Source organism: Lissotriton helveticus, chromosome 12 (assembly GCF_964261635.1).
Source record: "Lissotriton helveticus chromosome 12, aLisHel1.1, whole genome shotgun sequence".
Classification (NCBI taxonomy): Eukaryota; Metazoa; Chordata; class Amphibia; order Caudata; family Salamandridae; genus Lissotriton; species Lissotriton helveticus.
This window is the reverse complement of record NC_136073.1, coordinates 803,306,919-803,322,124: the sequence shown is the minus strand read 5'-3', so window position 1 is coordinate 803,322,124 and position 15,206 is coordinate 803,306,919. Positions and strand designations below refer to the sequence as shown.

The 15,206-nt window shown below is 49.8% G+C and overlaps 1 protein-coding gene across 5 annotated transcripts in view; it reads right to left on the bottom strand.

Annotated features, from left to right (window-relative positions):
• BNIPL (BCL2 interacting protein like) overlaps positions 1-15,206 on the bottom strand; it is a 181,719-nt gene that overhangs the window by 112,611 nt on the left and 53,902 nt on the right. For 3 of the 5 annotated variants that reach the window (XM_078671445.1, XM_078671449.1, XM_078671446.1), the window contains exons 2-3: positions 1,165-1,272; positions 888-949 (exon numbers count right to left, since the gene is read on the bottom strand). In XM_078671445.1, coding sequence (XP_078527571.1) covers positions 888-949; positions 1,165-1,272 — 170 coding nt within the window. The remainder of the gene's footprint in view (positions 1-887; positions 950-1,164; positions 1,273-15,206) is intronic. The other 2 variants (XM_078671447.1, XM_078671448.1) reach the window with 1 other exon arrangement.

Sequence of the window (15,206 nt, the reverse complement as noted above, 5' to 3'; positions counted from 1 at the left end):
TCCCATAATGCAGTTCGGTTGGCTAGCACACCGTGGCTGACTGAAGATGCGCACTAGGATGGCGCCGGCACTTGACAGCCAGGCACAGAGAGGCGCGTGATTGACAATGGGCGACAAGACGAGCGTGACTGAGAGCAGACGCCAACTGAAATGTCCAACCCTTAAAAAGGAAAGATTTAATGACGGTATTTTTTGTGGAACTGGTGGCGAGCTTCCTGTTTCAAGATGAGTGAGTGGACCATGTCCAAAAAGACTGACACTCCAGTAGGGTAGTGTAGTGCTTTCAGCAAGCGTTGCCTTAATGTGCCACCCCAGCACGATTTAACCCCCTCAGCTGTCAATTGGGCATCTGTCACGTGACACCTGCAGACCAGACTCTGAATTTCTTCAGTGAAATCCAGTAGGGTACAATAGGTCTTACATTTGCAAGAGATTAAGCTGTTGGCAATGTAAATGACAATGCCATTTATTTATCTGTTTTCAAAACCAACACATAAATAAAAATATTGTCATTTACAATGCCAATAGCTCTAACTTTGGCAAAGGCGAAACCGTTGCATTGTAAATGCTTGTTAAAACATTGTATCCCTGATGAAATTTATACTTTTTTTATAACCACATAAAAATAGATTTGTCAGACTTAAAGTACCTTTTGGCATGAAGCACGGCACTGTTGTTGCCAATTATCTAACGATATCCTTGACACAGGGTTGGAGCACAATCCTGTGCATGTTTTAAACTTTATTTTTTGTGGCTCATATACTTTCAATAAATGGTAAGCTATTTCTTAATATGCTGTGTTTTTCTGAGGTTGCATCAGGTAATGGCTAGGTTGCAGCCCTTGAAGTACATTTATTTTCTTATGCCAGACCCAGGCCTCTTCTCACCTGACCTGTTGTCTCCGGGGATGTCTTCGTCGGCTTCTTCTGTTGTAGCTTCTGGAAGAGGTCTGTGAAATCAATAATTAGTTATTTTCTTTATATTAAATTCTAATTGTATGCCATTGATCTGAAGAATTTCTAATTGGCTCCAAAATATTACTTTTCCTCCACAATTGTTATTGTTGTGTAGGCTTTGTTCACAGTGCCTTGTTTGAATGGACGAAAGGCACAACTTTAATGTGTTACCGATCCTCCGCTTCCTCCTATGAACCTCTGTCCTTACCTGGGAAACTCCTCATCCTGCCACTCTTCCTTCAGCTCCATGTCATGGACCTGGAATCGTTCTGCTCCAGGATCAAGGGGATCTTGCACTTCGAAGATCTTCAGATTCCTGGAATCCCAAGGAGCAAATAGAGGAGTGAGAAAGGCACATGCATTGTAGACCTTGAAAACTACATAGATTATGTATGTCCTATGCTGTGTTAAATTAATGAGGTTGAATTTACGCACACATTTGTGCACTGCGTTAACAGACCTGAATGATCCATTATGATGCATTTATGGAGATTTTTAAATGACAGGAATGCTCAAAGTGAAGGTCACAGCATTAATCAGTAGAGACAGACTTGGCTAGAAAGAACAGTCTCAGGTCAGCGCCAGGCAGTAGTCTGTCCAGGCAGTTTCCAGTTTCACCTCAGATAGTCTGTCTCTTTGAGTAAAACCTCACCATGAAACTGTGGGCGGACCTCCCTGGGTGAGTGTCAAAGGGATACAGAGGAGGACCGTACACCTGTGAAAAGATGCCTGAAGCTTTGTCAGTCTTACCAATTGTCTCCAGCAAAATTTTTCGAATGGACTAGACAAAATGTACTTTGCAGGGGGATACCGGAGCTTCATTGTAATGTGTGAAATGTTAATTATGACAGTGTAAGGCAACACCGAACAAACAAGCATTTTCAATGCAATAGGTCTCGCATCTGTGAGCGTTTAAGCTATTGGCATTGTAAATGGCAATGCCTTTTATTTATGTGTTTTTTAAAGCAACACATTTTTAATGCCAATAGCTCAAACTGTCACAAATGTGAGAGCACTCTAATGGTGGCCGAGCCCCTGTCTTTTGAGGCTGCTCACCGTATGCAGGTTATAGCGAGCAGCGGCTAAAGAAGGGGGCGTGGCCAACATTAAAGTGAAAGCGCCTAAGGTGCACGTTCACCCAAAGTGAATATATATATATATATTTATATTTATTTAAAAGCTTCTGTAGCTCGGCCGCTAAAGTAAAAGCTGCCGCACTGTGAATTAAATAAACAAGCGTGCCCCCTAAGGTAAAAGCGGCCCACCCTGCTAATTTAATAAGATCGGCCACTGTAGTTAAAGCAGACAGCGCTATAATGTAAAAACAAATAATATAAAAGCAGGTGGTCTGCTGAGATGTCGTTAGTGGAATGGGGAAGATTATTAAAGAAAATAGTGCTCACTCACTGACTTATAAAGCAGACCATGTAACAACACAAGAAACAAGCATTTACAATGCAACGGTTTCGCCTTTGCAAAAGTTAGAGCTATTGGTATTGTAAATGACAACATTTTTATTTATGTGTTGGTTTTGAAAACAGATAAATAAATGGCATTGTCATTTACAATGTCAATAGCTTAATCTCTCGCAAATGCCACACACACACACCCACCCACAGAGAGCCCCCCCACACAGAGCCCCCCCCCACACCCACACAGCCCCCCCACACACAGCCCCCCCCACACAGCCCCCCCCCACACCCACAGAGCCCCCCCACACCCACACAGAGCGCCCCCCCACACTGCGAGCCTCCCCCCCCCCCACACTGCGAGTACCCTACCTTTTTTAGTCTCCTGTTTATTTTTTTAAACGTTCTATTGAGTAACACGTTTCTCATGTAAAGTAACTGGTCCTATAGTACAGCGCTCTGACACCTTTGGGTAATGTCCGCGCTATATAAAAATGCACTAAATAAAAAAACTCTGTGCTTAGTTTCTTCCGGAGTCTGCACCTCTCTGTTCAGGTATAGGTATAGGTATAGGTATAGGTATATATATATCTCTCTCTCTCTCTCTCTCTCTCTCTCTCTCTCTCTCTCTGGTGTATGTTCCGGATTATGGATTCTAGCATTTACTCCGTGGTCTGGATTCCAGCGTATCCCCTGTGCCCTCCTGGTGTGTAACCTTCCGTGCCGGTGTGTTCTGGAGTTTATTGCACACATTCTTCAGGCGCAAACATACCCACGACAGCCACACATTCATCCTGCACGACACATACATGCATTCAGATAAATACCCTATATACTGCCTGAGCTCCCAGCATGATTAGTCTCCTTGCTGGATACATAACCATGCATATTCACACAAATACAGCCATCCAGAGGCATAATAATAGTGCAAAAGCCCTAAGCAAGGTAACGTAACCCAGTAGGACTCCGTGGAGTATTTAAAAGACTCCATTGTGGGGGGGCAATGGACCTCTGACTCACCTGTGACCTCATTCTTATTACACTGCATTTGCATACTAGTGTACTAGTGATAGCGACACCAATTTAATTATCTCAAACACATGCCACGCTGCAAAGAAGTGCACCGATCCTGCGGAAATAATCAGTGAAAGAAAAAAAATACACCTCACGCAGATAAATAAATCCACGCTGCAGACACACCCGTGCATGGTAGACAACCTCCTAACACATAATACAGCAGAAGCCAAACTGCAGGGGATGGTGACAGCAGGGAGGCGGATGGGGAGGTTGGGTGTTTAAACTCCCGTCATGAAGGAGATGCCGTGAGATGAGGGGTAGTGCGGAGGCTGTCCGTGTGGATGAGATGGGTAATTGCAGGTATTGGTGCTAGTTGATGGACAGAGGACGAGTAGCTCTGCATTCATGAATGGAGGTGCGGAAATTCTACTTATCCAGCCGAGCGCGGTAAAGCGCCAAAGACAATAAATGGCACAAGCATAAAAACATATTATAGGAAGTAGCATTGATAGAACATGTTCTGGAGATATTAGGTACAAATAAGTGCAACTAGGTAGATTGGGGCATCAAATGAAAGAGGCTGCATTGTGATCAAAAAGATAGCAACATTTCGCTAATTCAAACAATAATAGCTAAACAAGCATTAAGCACGGGCACACAGACAGCGGGAGGGGGGCGGGAACGGGCAAACAGACAGCGGGAGGGGGCGGGTTAACGGGCACACGGACAGCGGGAGGGGGGGGGCGGAACGGGCACACGGACAGCGGGAACGGGATAAAAAAAAATAGTGAAAATGGCAAAGAAAATAAAAGTGGCTGCACAGCAATCCGGGGCGTCACATATGCCGTCGGGCTCCGTGTGCACATGATCCTGACGTGGAAGTGGGGTGCGAGAGGGCCTTCCAGGCGCTGTGCTGGTGCCCCCCCCAGCTCCACGTTGTCCAAGGTGCCTGATGTGTGATCTTGAGCAATTCACTACTACTTCTGCCTCGATTTCCACAAATGTTAATAAGCAACGAGGGGGGGGCCACAACAATACACAGAGACGAAGAAAGACGTACGAAGTTTCAATAAAATTAAATGCTTCTTACCTGCTCGCAAATCGAGGAACACATCCCGGCAACAAAAATCGCGCAGCCCACTCCTGCAAACGCCACGATGAACTGAACACAACATGCCGTCCCCCCCAAAAAAAAATAACATCCGCCCACAGCCGCATGACGTGCTAAAAGGGGCAGGATGAGAAAAACATCCCCGGAACGCCCACGAATCGCCTCGGACCATGACTGACAGATCTCACTTCCATTGGCTAGCCTCCATTTATGGAGCTAGCCAATGGAAGTGAGAGGCGGAACGTTTGTCCATACTAGTAAACAAAAGTTTTCGCCTTGCGCAAAAGTCTGCTGCGCAGCTTTCGGCGAGGCGAAACCTAAAAAGTCCAGTCGTAATGGGAGGTTACAAATGCAGACAAGGCGGTACAAAGGAGGGACTGCTAAGTCTATTCACAAATGACAAACTATTTCGCAAGGACAGTAACAGGAGCCAATTGAAAAGATGAGCGGAGCTTCTTTGCAGAATCACAATACAGCCTGCCTCGCAGAGCAGGGTATGTACTGCCGAGGCTCAACCTTAAAATAGGACGTTTTTCTGACTTTTACCATAGGATATCCTTTTCCCATCTCACTTTAAAATGGTTGGCATGTGTGCAGTGCTCTACACAAAATATATTTACTCTCATATAATGATAAGGACCAATTGGTATCAGACTTGGCCTACATTTACAGAAAATACTCTTCGTGTCACTCCGCTGTTTTGACGTGCTCACCATATTTCACATTTAACATAGTTGTGAGACTATCTATCATTTTGGGGGTGCCACAAATCAAATTATTTAATGAAAAGAAAGTAGGCTTTGAAAAGTTTAAATTCAGTCTCATGAAGAGACCAATACATGAGCAGAATATGTACCGCTCAATGGTACTTGAATAGCCAGTTGTACCACAGAGTGAAGATATGACTGCAAGGGAAGAGTTTTTGGTGTCTCAGATAAACAATGGGCGCTCTACCATGTGTGGAAACTATAGTAATAGGGTGGACTGAGTGGGCAAGGTGGAACAAGCGAGCGGAGAAGACCCCCAAACCGCTCAACAGTATGTTACTTGGAGCTAACAAACAAAAACAGCTACTAACAGTAATGCCTATGCACAGAGTGAAGATAATCAGTAGAATGTGTAGTTTCTGAAGATTAAAATAGTAGCTATTTTTTTTTATTAAGCTTTGTATGTTGATGGTTGGTATAAAGCACCAGTCATTATCAGTTATTTCCAATTGGTATGGGGTGCTGGATGTGTAGTACTTGTTTTTTACCTTTTGAATTCACTGAACTGAAGTTAAAATTAAATACAAGTCAATATAAAAACTTCACAGAAAACACAACCAATGTTTGTCACAAACATCTGGAACCACAAAGCTCATACCATTCAATATAGGATTTATCAGCTGCATTTGACCCTGTAAACCACTACGGTTTATTACAAAGACTCCAGTGTCTTGGAGGTCTTGAAAATGCTAAAATAGATTGATTCTTTTCTCACAGAAAAAAAGGGTAGTTTACCTACCACCTTTCATATCAGCTCTTCACACACAACACTGTGGCGTCTGTATAGTCCAGAAGGACTCTACAATTCAAAACTTGATGACTGCATTTGCGCCAATAATACATGGATGATAAGTAACCACAAAAACCTCAATACAGCAAAGATAGAGATTCTGACGTGCAGAAAAATTGCAAAAATACCAGACTACCGCCATGTGGCCGGAAACACTTGAGGCCCTTCCTGCAACATCAAGAGAAGTGAGAAACCTAGGAGTAACCATAGATTCTGAGCGGTCCTTGATACTGCATGTTAATAATGTCACACAGATTGCCTTCTACATAGTGAAAGCACTACATAGCATCTTCCCATACCTTGGATACCAACACTGACTATTCGAACAGACTATACCTTGGCACATCTGCATTCTTAGTATGCAATACTTGTCCTAAATGCTGCTGCAGGGCTTGTTCACCACTTTCACCTAACAGAACGCATGACTATAGTCCTGCAATCGCACCACTGACTACCTATAGCTACAAGGGCAATGTAAAAGGCACTCTTCATTGTCCACAGAGCCACCTAAGGGAAAGGCCCACTAAACCTACAAAGTTAAATTCAAGGAATACAAACAAAACAGTACACTGAGCTCTGGGGTTGTACCACCTATCATTATACTACCTTACTATAAGAAATCCGTATGAGGCTCTGCTTTCTCAGTACAAGCTACCAAGCTCTAGAACTGACTACCAGTGGCCAGCATTATAAGCATCCAAAAGAATATACACCTCAGAAAACAGTTGAACACATAGCTATTCCCAACTACACCACCCCACATGCCGGCAACAGAGCCCAGAAAAACAGTTGCACCCTCAAGGGCAACCTTCCACTTACAACCCGCAGACTGGAAACAAAACAACCAGCAAACTGTTTTCCATGTGCATGTGAGCTAAGAATGACTGACCTTTGGTTCTCTGGGGCATTATATAGTTATGGACTTTGCTAGAACCGGCTATTTCTGGTAGGCTAAGGCTGACGCCAAAGCCAGGCAGAAACCACCATTCTAGTCAGGGCAAGGAAGTCACACGCCAAGATAACCCCTGCTCACCCTCTAGGTAGCTTGACACGAGCAGTCTAGGCTAAACTCGGAGGCGATGTGTAAAGCATTTGCGCCAGCGCACAACAGCAACAACATCCTAGGCACACCACAAAAGGGACTCCACACAAGGTTATTATAAAAATAACTTCTGTATTGTAAAAATCACATCAGATAGAACTCACACATGTACATGGTGCCAACTGGCACGGCCATATTTACAAGGGATTATTTACAAGACAGGGACACATGGGCCACTGTCATAATCAGCACTTTTAGAAATAGAAATAGTACTTATAGAACTTAGAATAAAAGTGTATAAAATCACTGTAACACAAAGTTACAGTTATAGATCACATCCAGTAACTACTGGGAACAGGTAAGTACCACCTACGCAACCCTAAACCCTTAGGAGACTGTCACGCCGGGGACCAGGACCTCACTAGGACCACCTGTACTAAAAAGAACAACCACCTAAGTATCATACAGCATTTAGGGGTCTAAGAAAGAACACATTACCCATGATGTATAAAACACATTCAGAGGAGTAGTAAAGGAAAACACAATGTATAAACCGACACATTCAGCGGTGTTAAGAATAAAGCACATGATGCAATAAAAATACATTCAGAGGTATCATAACAATAGAGTAACAATAGAGTAGCGCAAAAGTCACATGATGTCTAAAAACATTCAGAGGTGCAGGAATAACAACCATACAATGGCGCACAAACTCACATAAGCCACCACCTGTGGCAGTCCCTAGGCCAACTGGCCTTGTTGGGGCAAAGATGCCCTGAGTCTCAATGTCAGGGGCCTAAACGTAGCAGGTGCCCACTACTTGCTGGCACCTGGGAACACTCACAAGGGCCTAAACGCTGCAGCTGGCACTAAGTGCTGCGCAGCTGTGACTGGCCGGGCACCTCTGTGCCATCCCTATCCCTCTCAGGGACTCACTCTCCATCTTGCGCCTAAACGGTGCAGCTGCCCACTAATTGCTGGGCAGCTGGAGAATCATCAAAACTGCGCCAGGGCCCTCACTGGCCCTCAGGCGCCAACTGCGCCACGCTGGAGCCACCCAGGCTCTACAAACACCTATGTCCACGTTGGAGCCACACAGGCTCTGGCATTACACGCGCCCAACGTTGGAGCCACCCAGGCTCTGGGCATCACATGCCCCACATGCGGGAGCCACACAGGCTCTGCAGGCAATGCCCCCTCATGTTGGAGCCACACAGGCTCTGCGTCACGTTGGGGCGACCCGCTGCCAACCGGGGCCGCCCTAGATGCACCAAAGTTAATTATGCCCCTACGATGCGGCCGCTGGGCTTGCAACCCAATGCCCCCTGGACGTTGGAGCCTCGCTGGGCTTGCAACCCAATGCCCCCTGGATGTTGGAGCCTCGCTGGCTCAAAGCACGCAATGCCCCATAGCCTTTCTGGGGCTCCATCCTACGTTGTGGCGACCCGCTGCCAACCGGGGCCGCCCTTCCCGTACCACCATCTCTATGTGGGAGCGGTCCACTGCCATTCGGGACCGCTCTGGACCTTGTGCCCCCCACCGGCACCATCACGGAGCCCCCAGCCCTCTCACTCACCGGGCCGTCTTCGGCGGGGCTCCTCTGCAGGGGCAGCAGGCGTCACAGGGATTCTCCGCTGGGGGGAGGGGGCAGCAGCTCCAGGCTGCCTCCTCCTTCCTCCGCCGGCGTCCTCTCTCCTCGGCATCACCGGCGGCGGGGGCGGGCACCGACAATGTGCCCCGCGCCCCCTCCGCTCTCTCTGCACGGCTGGTTGGTGCCTGCTGGGCTCTCCCACAGCAATGGGAGCCCCCGCACCGGCGGCACCGGCCGCCATCTCTCGCGCCTTCTCCTCTCTTCTTCCCCGGGCTGCGGGGGCGGGCACTTCCGGCCGGCCGCTCTGGGATGGGAAACATCATTTACCACGAAGGCATTACCACTACTAACGTTTACCACGTGACACTTACCACGCAGGGTGCCTTCCACGCAGGGTGCCTTCCACGACGTCTTTACCACGGGCTGGGGGGGAGACGTGGTATTCCTTCAAGTCGTTCTGCGTGGGCTTGGGGGGCAGAGGGGGGGGGAGGGCTCGGAGGGGGGCTGGGGGGGTCTCCCCCCCCCAAAAATAACAAGCAGGTTACTTTAAAAAAAAAACGAACATAAATTTAAAAGAAAAAGGAAAGAGCCTCCCCCAAAGACGTGCCGTGTACGTCAAAAAAACAGTCCTTTTTTTATTTTGGTATACGTGTTTTGACGCTTGTTTCAATGGAGGATGGAAGTAAGGGCTCGTAGAGAAAGATGTGCAGGTAAGACGTTTCTAGGCGTAGTAAAATCCTACGTTGTAAATACCAGCGTGGTAAAGCCACTTGCGATGTAAAATTCGCGTGGTAAAGCCATGCGTGGTAATTGAAATCGTGGTATAATCATATATTCCTCTGGGATTGGCCGGCCGGCCAACCGCTTCCGGGTCGCTGCGGGCAGCGCAGCGGCCCTTCTCCTTAGGCAGGCAGGCGGGGGCTGATTTCTCTTACGGTCAACAATTAAACAGCGCTCTCAAGCGCTGGGGGGAAACAAAGCGCGCAAAAGCGCTTAGAACACAGCTAGAGCGTTCCCCGGCGCCGAAGGAGATTTAAAGCGCTCCATGCGCTAAAGGGCAAAACCACGTGCCCAAAAGCACAAATAAAGCGCTATCAGCGCTCAGAATCTCAATACAGCGCTAGAACCAAAATAAAGCGCTCTTTAGCGCTAGAGCACAATCCACAGCGCTCCCAGCGCTAGAACAGCAGGCAGAGCGCTCCCAGGCGCTCAGGGGGAAGCACAGCGCCTCCAGGCGCTAGAAATACCACTCCAGCGCTCTTCACAGGAAAATGCAGCTTCTCCATGCTGCAACGGTCCCAGAGCTTCCCAGGGGGGCAAAGCCAAGTCCCCCCATCAGCCCAGGCAGGGCAGAGGGGTCCCCCCATCAGCCCAGGCAGGGCAGAGGGGTCCCCCCAGGAGTCCAGGAATCCAGGCATCCAGGGGCTGGGCAGCGCCCACCCCTGGTAGATTCAAGTCAGCCACAAGAACAAGAACATTTTGGAAGAGGACACAGCCCCTTCTTATACACAGAAAAGTCTTTTAAGTCCTTTGAAGTCTTTGTGCAAGTCGGCCCTGAGCCCTGGGTGTTTCTGGTTTCTCTCTCCTGTCAGCCTCAGGTCAGATGTGACAGTGGGCCATCAGGAGGGAGAGCCAGCATGGTGGGCAGGCAGACACAGCCCGGCACTATCTCCTCCCGCCTCCCTGATAGCAGATGTGGCCTTTCATCCTTGGGATGGCTCAGACCCCCTCCGGGGGCCCTGCAGCCCCTGTCCCACTCAAACCAGACAGTAAATCCACAAGCAGGCCCAAGCACTCCTGGGCCAGGCTCATCACCCAATCACGTGCCAGCAGACTCACCACACAAATATGCCAACTTCTAAAAGTGGCACTTCTGGACTAGACACAGCCATGCCGCATATACCATTATGCAGCACTCATTCTCACGAGTTCATACATATCAAACTCGACCCTGCACTCCCCACACATCAGGAACTACCATGGGCATACATATTCCCCATTCATCCCTATGGGAGGGCAGGTCACTCACCACACATACACAGAGAGCACACGCACTTTACACTGTGCCACAGTGAAAAAGTGCGCAGAGGCCTAAAATCACCAACCCAGGTTCCAGAAACAGGCTAGGAAAAAGCAAAAAGTCTCGGGGTGAACCTGCCCAAAGGACCGGGTCCAACACGACCCCCTTCCAGCCAAAACGCAGGGTAGACCAATCACACCACTGATGGACTTCACTGCTTTGGGCGACAAAACCACGGACACGGGCCTGCACGGCAGGGACACCTTCCAGTTTTTCGCCACTCTGAACCCACATAGATTTCCCTCAACAATAGCTCTCTGGCACAGCTAGGATACCCCACTGGTACACACTAGTCATCCACAGCCAGGACCAGACCCTAGGCCATCCAAATATCACAGGTCCTAACCAATCCACTGAGTGGGGGCAGTAGCCCCTGGCACACAATAGCCAATCTCCACTCTCTCTCTCCGGGTAGCTACAACTACCACTGATCCACCAACCTTGGGACCACACCCTCAGGTTGACCAGAGGTCACGGCAAAATGCCCCATCCTACCTCTACTCCACCAATGTTAAAACTGGGGGTCTCTAGTTGGCAGAGGTAAGTACCTTAGACCAAGTAGGGACCCTTGCTTCTAGTCAGGGTGAAGGAATAACCCTCACAGGGAAGCACTCACCAGAACACAACTCTCCTACCAGATCAGGACCTCACTCCGTCACTGGTCTACCACCTGGAAACTATTCCACTTCTGAGGTATAAAGCACACAGCACAGTCCCTCTTCAAGCAGGTGGGGGGCACAGCACACAGCAAAGCCCCCTTTCCTCTACCTTAGTGGAAACAACAACTGCAGGTGGGCCCCAGAACACACAGCAAGGGCAGCCCCCTCAGTCTCTTCAGCTGATCCACTTCGGTAGAGTTCCCCTTGACCTAGAAGTTTCCTAATCTCCCAACCTAGGATCTAAACCCTCAGGTTGCACCGGGGTCAGAAGTACACCGTCCTTCTGCACCCCCTTCCAGTTCCGTTATTACAGGCCCAGTATGTCTCAGGCTAGACAGAGCACACGCCAGCGGCGTATCATCAACACACTTTCCTCCAGTACTCCCTAACACAGTGGTATTCTCAGTATGTCTCAGGCTAGACAGAGCACACGCCAGCCGCGTATCAGCAACACACTGTCCTCCCACCAGGGTCAGAAGTAAGGACACCGTCCCTCTGCACCCCCCTCCAGAGTTCTGCACCCTCCCACCTTGGAGCGGTATCCCTGGAAGCCAACAACCGGTCAGGACACTGATTACAGATGCCCTTCCCTCCAGGTCAGGCTGAACCTGAACCTGGCCTCCCCCCTCCTCGGGGAACAACCTTCAGAGGCCCAAAAAAAAAATGGTCAAGCACTCTAGACGGTCAAATGCCCCATGAACCAGGACTTCTGCACCCTCCACTTAGGAGCGGTACTGCCCAACACCAGGACCGCCGGAGTTCTGGTTACAGACACTCCCCGTCCTCTAGACACAGGAAGATTTTCCTCAAATGACTTGTAAGTACAGCCTAGGCCCCTGACCTGGCGCTCCCTTAGGGAACCCTCCAGGCCCTGAGACAGGGTTTCGGGCCACCGTGGGACACACCGTCCCACACTCACTCCGCCTCCGCTGAGACAGGACGTGAGCCCCTACACCACTACCATCCTAATGGGACCTAGCTGGGCTACACATTAACCTCTTCACCTACACAGGATCATCAGATACACAAGCCACTACTTTTAGAATCACTCCCCAATGTCACTGCAAGACATCCAGCACACCGCCAGACATCCACCTTCTTGTCCAATGCCTCTGCAGGACCTCCTGCACACCACCAGAGGTACACCTCACGTGCAAGCTCCTTTAAAAAAAAACTCACACGAACTCCTCCAGTTCAAGACACCACTCATCCACACACTCCCCCTCCAGACTGGTGAGACAGTTCCTCACTGCCTCTGACTCTCAACCTGTCACCCTCTTACTGAGCACCAGGCACCATACTCTGGGAACTGGGAATGGGAATTCACGCACTGGACACTTTTAAGATGCCACCACTGGATCTTACCATACTGGGGAATCCAGACACACACACTACACTCAGGGGATAACCACCCTCCTGAGCAAGCAATTTCTCCTCCACACTCCCCCATCTTCCATCTACCCACACAGGGACAGGAATAGGAATTGAACACTGGACCCAGCAAGGGATTCCTAATCTATGGGAACCTCCCCTCTCTACTGGCGTCCCGCCCTGTCATTTTCTCTCATCTGCCACTAAACATAAAGCGCAGGAACACCATCTGAAAATGACACTCTTGAGGAAAAACAAAACCAAAAACAATAATCCCAAACATGTGACTATCTGAAAAATGCAGAGTTTTTGTAATGTAGCTGGCTGTCGCTGTGGCACTGCGCAAACACAAGTCCAAATCTGCACCGCTGACCAACAATGTTAGAACCGGCTATTTCTGGTAGGCTAAGGCGGACGCCAAAGCCAGGCAGAAACCACCATTCTAGTCAGGGCAAGGAAGTCACACGCCAAGATAACCCCTGCTCACCCTCTAGGTAGCTTGGCACGAGCAGTCTAGGCTAAACTCGGAGGCGATGTGTAAAGCATTTGCGCCAGCGCACAACAGCAACAACATCCTAGGCACACCACAAAAGGGACTCCACACAAGGTTATTATAAAAATAACTTCTGTATTGTAAAAAATCACATCAGATAGAACTCACACATGTACATGGTGCCAACTGGCACGGCCATATTCACAAGGGATTATTTACAAGACAGGGCCACATGGGCCACTGTCATAATCAGCACTTTTAGAAATAGAAATAGTACTTATAGAACTTAGAATAAAAGTGTATAAAATCACTGTAACACAAAGTAACAGTTATAGATCACATCCAGTAACTACTGGGAACAGGTAAGTACCACCTACGCAACCCTAAACCCTTAGGAGACTGTCACGCCGGGGACCAGGACCTCACTAGGACCACCTGTACTAAAAAGAACAACCACCTAAGTATCACACAGCATTTAGGGGTCTAAGAAAGAACACATTACCCATGATGTATAAAACACATTCAGAGGAGTAGTAAAGGAAAACACAATGTATAAACGTACACATTCAGCGGTGTTAAGAATAAAGCGCATGATGCAATAAAAATACATTCAGAGGTATCAAACAATAGAGTAACAATAGAGTAGCGCAAAAGTCACATGATGTCTAAAAACATTCAGAGGTGCAGGAATAACAACCATACAATGGCGCACAAACTCACATAAGCCACCACCTGTGGCAGTCCCTAGGCCAACTGGCCTTGTTGGGGCAAAGATGCCCTGAGTCTCAATGTCAGGGGCCTAAACGTAGCAGGTGCCCACTACTTGCTGGGCACCTGGGAACACTCACAAGGGCCTAAACTCTGCAGCTGGCACTAAGTGCTGCACAGCTGTGACTGGCCGGGCACCTCTGTGCCATCCCTATCCCTCTCAGGGACTCTCTCTCCATCTTGCGCCTAAACGGTGCAGCTGCCCACTAATTGCTGGGCAGCTGGAGAATCATCAAAACTGCGCCAGGGCCCTCACTGGCCCTCAGGCGCCAACTGCGCACGCTGGAGCCACCCAGGCTCTACAAACACCTATGTCCACGTTGGAGCCACCCAGGCTCTGGGCATCACATGCCCCACATGCGGGAGCCAAACAGGCTCTGCAGGCAATGCCCCCTCATGTTGGAGCCACACAGGCTCTGCGTCACGTTGGGGCGACCCGCTGCCAACCGGGGCTGCCCTAGATGCACCAAAGTTAATTATGCCCCTACGATGCGGCCGCTGGGCTTGCAACCCAATGCCCCCTGGACGTTGGAGCCTCGCTGGGCTTGCAACCCAATGCCCCCTGGACGTTGGAGCCTCGCTGGCTCAAAGCACGCAATGCCCCATAGCCTTTCTGGGGCTCCATCCTACGTTGGGGCAACCCGCTGCCAACCGCGGCCGCCCTTCCCGTACCACCATCTCTATGTGGGAGCGGTCCACTGCCATTCGGGACCGCTCTGGACCTTGTGCCCCCCACCGGCACCGCCAGCAGCATCACGGAGCCCCCAGCCCTCTCACTCACCGGGCCGTCTTCGGCGGGGCTCCTCTGCAGGGGCAGCAGGCGTCACGGGGATTCTCCGCTGGGGGGAGGGGGCAGCAGCTCCAGGCTGCCTCCTCCTTCCTCCGCCGGCGTCCTCTCTCCTCGGCTTCATCGGCGGCGGGGGCGGGCACCGACAATGTGCCCCGCGCCCCCTTCGCTCTCTCTGCACGGCTGGTTGGTGCCTGCGGGGCTCTCCCACAGCAATGGGAGCCCCGCACCGGCCGCCATCTCTCGCGCCTTCTCCTCTCTTCTTCCCCGGGCTGCGGGGGCGGGCACTTCCGGCCGGCCGCTCTGGGATTGGCCGGCCGGCTAACCGCTTCCGGGTCGCTGCGGGCAGCGCAGCGGTCCTTCTC